The 6,987-nt window shown below is 40.2% G+C and overlaps 1 protein-coding gene across 1 annotated transcript; it reads left to right on the top strand.

The window, feature by feature from the left end:
• The first annotated feature begins 40 nt into the window (after positions 1 to 40).
• On the top strand, positions 41 to 6,661 carry PDE12 (phosphodiesterase 12). The gene is made up of 3 exons (XM_045992130.1): positions 41 to 1,433; positions 2,840 to 2,918; positions 3,420 to 6,661. Exons 1-3 carry the CDS (start codon positions 126 to 128, stop codon positions 3,860 to 3,862), a joined length of 1,830 nt encoding a protein of 609 aa, XP_045848086.1. The 5' UTR covers positions 41 to 125; the 3' UTR covers positions 3,863 to 6,661.
• The last annotated feature ends 326 nt before the right edge of the window (positions 6,662 to 6,987 follow it).

Genomic DNA, 6,987 nt, shown 5'->3' on the forward strand with positions numbered 1-6,987 from the left:
AGCGGAAGTACCTGGTGTCCTCGCCTCTCTGGTCGGAAGTTGCGGGACTGAATGGATTCCGGAGCCGGCTGCTGTAGCTTCTCAATCTTCATCTGAGGCTTGGCGGCTGCTGGGCCACCAGGTTCATGTGGAGACTCCCGGGTTCCCGCGCCGCGCTTCGTGGGGTCCGCACGGCGGTGGAGCGGCACACTCGGGCCGAGGCGACGACTGAGAAAGCGGCGGGCGCCATGGAGCGCGCTGTAGTGCGCTGTGTGCCCTCCGAGCCTAAGCTAAGCCTGTCGTTCGCGCTGGCCGACGGCAGCCACAAGAACATGCAGCGCGACCAAAGCGAGCCGCTGGGTCGGGCTCTCAGCCGGATAGCAACCAATGCCCTTAAAGGCCACGCTAAGGCGGCCGCCGCCAAGAAGAACAGGAAGAACCGGCCAAATGCAAGTGGTGGCGTGGCCTGTGCGGGTCCTGGGCCCGAGTCGACTGCGGCCTCCGAGCCCGTGGTGAAGCTGTACTACCGGGAGGAGGCAGTGGCTGAGGATGTGCTCAACGTGGACGCCTGGCAGGACGGCGCGGTGCTGCAGATTGGCGATGTCAAGTACAAGGTGGAGCGCAACCCGCCCGCCTTCACCGAGCTGCAGTTGCCACGCTACATCATGGCCGGTTTCCCGGTTTGCCCCAAGCTCAGCCTTGAATTTGGGGATCCCGCCAACTCCGTCTTCCGCTGGTACAAGGAAGCCAAAGCCGGAGAGGCAGAGCCAGAGGGCGGGGGCCCCTCGTCATTGTCTCCCTCTTCACCCTCTCCTGGTTGGACGGAGACCGGTGTGAATGAGCGCGTCTACACGCCGTCCAATGCCGACATCGGGCTCCGACTGAAGCTTCATTGCACCCCAGGCAATGGACAGCGCTTCGGGCCAAGCCGGGAGTTGGAAAGTGTGTGTCCCGTGGAGGCAGGACCTGGCACGTGCACCTTTGACCACAGGCATCTCTATACCAAGAAAGTGACGGACGACTCTCTCATCCGCACGGTCTCTTACAACCTCCTGGCCGACACGTACGCCCAGACTGAGTTTTCGAGGAGTGTCCTTTACCCGTACTGTGCCCCTTATGCCCTGGAACTCGACTACCGCCAGAACCTTATCCAGAAGGAGCTCACGGGCTACAACGCTGATCTCATTTGTTTGCAAGAGGTTGATCGCAACGTGTTTACAGACAGCTTGGTGCCGGCCCTTGAGGCCTTTGGGCTGGAGGGTGTGTTTAGAATCAAGCAGCACGAAGGCCTGGCTACTTTCTACCGAAAGGCCAAATTCACTCTCCTTAGCCAGCATGACATTTCTTTCCATGAAGCCCTGGAGTCCGACCCACTTCACAAAGAACTTCTGGAGAAGCTAGTTTTGTACCCGTCTGCGCAGGAGAGGGTGCTCCAGAGATCTTCTGTCCTCCAGGTAGAGTACCTCTGCCATTCTCTTTACCTACTCTTCGATTTTTAGAGCATTGGAAGATTTTTTTCAGATTTTACTGAAGGGTATTTGCTCTTATATCTTAAGCACAAAGGTTAAGCATAGCATTCACTCAGGATATACATGAACACGTGAACATTCATTCATTGAGCAAATACTTATTGAGCACCTCTAGTGTGCCAGGCACCTCTGAACAAGACAAACAGACTTTCGTAGTGTGTACAAGTTCATGGGAAAGACATGCTGAATACTAGAATATGGTATTTAATATTTTACTACTTGCCAAGCACTGGTCTGATGCATTTTAAAGCCCTCAAAATTTAATCACTAAATTCTGTTCCTGAAATTAACATTAGAGTATATGTTAAGTAACTGGAATTTAAATAAAAACTCAAAACAACAAAAAAAATAAGTACTTAATAAGTGGCATGTTTAATGAAGTATTCCACAAATATTAATATTTTGATTTTGGTCATAGTAATCCTGCTATTTTTACAGATGTTATTTTGTAAATGGGGAAATGGTCAAGTTTACTTACCCAAGTTCACACACGTTTGGCGCCAGGCTTCTTAACCCAGTTACTTATATATTAAATCATCACTGAGCAGGTGTTAAGCTGCCTTAGTTTTTAAATCATGTTATTTATATATTTGTCCAGAGTTTTTAGGTAACTGGTTTTGTTCATAGTAAGATTTTGGAGTAGCGCTCTCTCTCCTCTTTCTCTTTTTTTTTTAAAGCACCCAGTGTGTTTCGTGCACCTCTGTGTAAGCTTATTCACTTGCATCCATACAATAGCCCCCTTGAGGTGGACAATAGTGTCTTTAACCGGTGACCAAGCTGACTTGGGAAAAAAGTCTCTCTCTCCAGGTCACACAGCTATAAACGGTTAAGTGTGGGCCTGACTTCAAAGCCTGCCTTTTACTCACTTAAAAACATCAACCTTAATGTTGTTCTCTAAAATACATCCTTTTCTTATTTCCTACATGATGAACTATTATTAAAAAATACGTTATGCTAGGCGCCGGGGTGGCTCAGTGGGTTAAGCCTCTGCCTTCGACTCAGGTCATGATCTCAGGGTCCTGGGATCAAGTCCTGCATCGATCTCTCTGCTCAGCAGGGAGCCTGCTCACCTCTCTCTCTCTCTCTCTGCCTGCCTCTCTGCCTACTTGTGATGTCTGTCAAATAAATAAATAAAATCTTAAACAAACAAACAAACAAACATGTTATGCCAAATCCAGTTCATGTGTATCCTGAAACTTGGAGACAAATTTAGATTTCATTTTTAGTCAGGGAAGGTTATGAAATGTCAGTTCATCATATAGTCTTGGATTAAGAAAAAAATGTTCAGGAGATTGATGGCAACTGAACTCTTGGCCCTTTGTTTATTTTAGGTTTCTGTTCTTCAGTCTACAAAGGACTCTTCTAAAAGGATATGTGTTGCTAATACCCATCTCTACTGGCATCCAAAAGGTAGGTTTTAGTGGTTTTCACAAGTGATGTAAACATGGTAACTTAAGGTAAGTAGGGCTGTTCTTTTTACATACATCTTTATTTCAGTTTTATTGAGATATAATTGTCAATAGCATCATATAGGCTTAAAGTGTACAGCACAGGGACTTACATATATTGCAAAATGATTGCCATGATAAGTTAACATCCATCACCTCATGTAGTGAAAAAACGTTTTTTTCCTTGTGATGAGAACTTTTAGGAGCTACTCCTGCAGCAGCTTTTAAACAACCATCTATCATTGTTAACTGTGCTCATTATGTTATACATTACATCTGTAGTACTTACGTGCCTCATAACTAGATGTTTCTTTTTTTTTACCTTTGGGCCACCTTCATCCAGTTCCCCTTCTCCAAACATGTATTTTGAATGTCACCCAGATACTGTATGTAGTTTGTGGGCTTTTTTCTTCTTAAAGGCAACATTTGGAAGTACTTATAATAATGTTTTTTATATTCACAGGTGGGTACATTCGTCTCATTCAAATGGCAGTAGCCTTAGCTCACATTAGACATGTCTCGTGTGACCTGTATCCTGATATACCAGTTATATTTTGTGGAGACTTTAATAGTACCCCATCTACAGGAATGTATCATTTTGTTGTCAAGGGCATCATCCCAGAGGATCATGAAGACTGGGCTTCCAATGGGGAAGAGGAACGGTGCAACATGTCCCTTACCCATTTCTTCAAATTGAAAAGTGCTTGTGGTGAACCTGCTTATACAAATTACGTTGGTGGCTTTCATGGATGTCTGGACTACATTTTCATTGACTTAAATGCTCTAGAGGTTGAACAGGTGATTCCATTACCTAGTCATGAAGAAGTTACCACCCACCAGGCCTTACCTAGTGTTTCCCATCCCTCTGATCACATAGCACTTGTGTGTGATTTAAAATGGAAATAGACTTGTATTTAATGGAATTTAAGTCTGTGTTAGTAGGAAATTTAATATGAATCAAAGCTTATGTCTAACCTTCAAAGAGGAAAACTAGACAGATACATGTTGTTACTCTACTAGTTACGTTCCAGTCTCTTCATTACACAACTATTCATAATATTTGCAGTTTCTCCACTTCTGTTTTTTTCCTATGGTTGAAGGAAAAACAAATATATTTATGACTCCCAGGAAGAACATTGAATTACTATGTACATTTTTATAAGTACCTTTTTTTTAAACTAGGAATTAAGAATTTTATAAAAAAAAAAAAAAACAAACAAAACCCATTTGAATGATCCTTTAATTTTTCTATCATAACACATTTCAGATTGAATCATGTTTGTATAATTAGGGAAGAATGCATACAGGTTGAAGTGAGAGGCCTAAGTCTGACATGAAGGAGTAACATTAGAGTCTCCCTCTACCTCAGGTTGATTAGCTATTTAATACAACTTCAGAGCTTTAACAGATTAAAATACACCATCACCAATTGTTGCTTCTCATCTTTAATTTTTCAGTTAACATAGGGTATTACCATCCTGTTATTTTTAGGGTTTTACTTTTTTAGTATATGGTACAAATAGACATTTATATTCTTACTCTTATTGCAGCTCATTTGAACTTTTAGGATGCAAGCACAATATAGTGTTCAAAGTGAATAACAGCATATTCAACTAGATCCCATTTTCTTCAATAATTTCTTGCCCGTGAAAAATGTTCATAAATCAGTAGGGTATTTGACCATATGGTATTACAGAATGCAGCATAAGAGATTACCTTATGAGAAACTGCCTACTGATACGAGCTTGGCATTTTGGGTGAACCATTGAGCATTTCTCTGCTGGAAGTATTTTTGAAATTGTTGGTTTTTAAAAAGAGAAAAGGGAGTAGTGGGGCTTTTGAGCATTTCTAAAATACACTGTTCTTTTTATAGACTTGAGCATTATAGTCTGAGTTATAGGAAAACATTGTATATATAATTTATGTACTATAAAAAATTTAAATATGAAGCCAAACTTTTTAAAATTAGAAATTGCAGTTTAGTGATTAGTGTCTAGCCTAGAGTGGTAACTGAGCTCTTCTCAGTTTTTACCATACCTTATTTGTAATGCTTTGGCTGTTACTTTTTTTAATGTTCAGGATAACTATAATGTTATCTCATATTTCTAATGCTGCTTCTTTATCTTAGATATTAAAAGCCCACTCACTTCAAGAATTCTGGTTTTCCACAGTCATGAGAGCTTTTGTCCCAAATTCGTTACTAATCTCTAAACCCAATACCATAACAACTTTTTTGATAGAGTAGGCTGTCCTTTGATATTCTCACTACCCACTGTATTGTTAACTCTTAGTAAGTTTGAGAATGAGTTTTACTTAGAGTTCAGTTTGAACATTAAAGTACTTAAAACACTGGAAGGGGAAAATTAAAGTGGCAGTTTCCTGGGGTCTTGTTTAGAAAAAGCTGTAAAAAGTAGATGCTATCAAATTGTGCCTTCCTAAGTAATATTTTTGAGAGCACTTTAACATCAGTTTAGAAACTCATGAATATATTAATGCCAGAATCTGATTCTTTTGCAAAATACATATTTTTTCTTTTTAAAATGTGTTTTGGTCTGCTTTCAAACAGGTTGACAGAACCCTTAAAATAACTTGAGAGAAAACAAAGTTTCTAAGCAAAAAGTTGGGAAACATTTTGAAAGAAGAAATGGGAACATGACATGCTCACTCATGCCCATGAGGAAAACATTCAGATTCTGTATTAACACCATGGCTAGCTAGATTGAACTCTTGGCTGGAAGAACTAATCACTTATCAAACATTCCACATTCTGAATCTTTAAATTTGATATTTATTCAGTGTGTGATCAGATTATATTGGCATTTCAGAATAGCAGAATGTAGAATATTATTGTGAAGTGCTGTATACTCTGGTCAGTATACAGATATATTACTATGATTGGAGTCCAAAGGTAGGGAACACTAAGAAAATTGTATAAATAGGATACCAAAATTACCTTGTATTCATGAGTTAGAATAAAGTTATTCAGAAATGTTTATTAGCTTAAAGCCATCTTTGTGATTAAATATTTCTATTTGGATTTTTTAGTACATTTAATAAAGTATGGAAAGCACCTCTCTTTATGGTGAACCCATTTTATGATGTCACAAGTTCTTGCTCTAGGAATTAATATTCCAAAATGGTATACTATTGATTACAAAAGACTAAGACTAAGAAAATTATAGAACACTGTCCTGTTAAATGAACTTTTGTACAGTTGCCATTGCAGACATACACTATAGTTCATAATACATTAGCAAAAAAATCACTTCTGGCTATAATGTGAAGTTCTTTAAAATTCTGAATACCAAAATCAGTTTCAAATTTCCAAGTATTTCACTGGGTGGTGACTTTTCTGAGAGAACTAAGGCAGGCCTGATATCAGAATGTGGCATGGTGGTTTCAGTCTGGAGGTATATCTGAGAAACAGTACAAGAGAGAGGGTCCAAAGAACACTATCATAGGAAGATCTGCCTATGATTCATTAGTTCTCCTGTCAGATCTATTCTCCAACTATTGGAATAAAGGCAGAGGTCCCCTACAACCTGGTTTGAGGGAAAACTAAAATCCATGTTAATGAAAATTAAAGATCTGCATTACTAGTGTACCATAAAATCCAAATGACAACACAAAAGGGAAAATCACCCTAAAAAATAGCCAACATCAATTCTTTAATCATAATTCAAAGATATTTAAATGTTTTGAAAGTTCTAATATTGGGGCGCCTGGGTGGCTCAGCGGGTTAAGGCCTCTGCCTTCGGCTCGGGTCGTGATCTCAGGGTCCTGGGATCGAGCCCCACATCGGGCTCTCTGCTTGGCAGGGAGCTTGCTTCCTTCTCTCTCTCTGCCTGCCTCTGCCTGCTTGTGATCTCTGTCTGTCAAATAAATAAATAAAATCTTTAAAAAAAAAAAAAAAAAGAAAGTTCTAATATTTTACTCAATCTAGTACTAGAAGGAAACACCTAGATTTCATTTAGGGAGAGGAAACAGTTGAACATATCTAACTGATTTGGGTAATCAAATCCTGTAGTCCC

Source organism: Meles meles, chromosome 20, assembly GCF_922984935.1.
Source record: "Meles meles chromosome 20, mMelMel3.1 paternal haplotype, whole genome shotgun sequence".
Lineage (NCBI taxonomy): Eukaryota > Metazoa > Chordata > Mammalia > Carnivora > Mustelidae > Meles > Meles meles.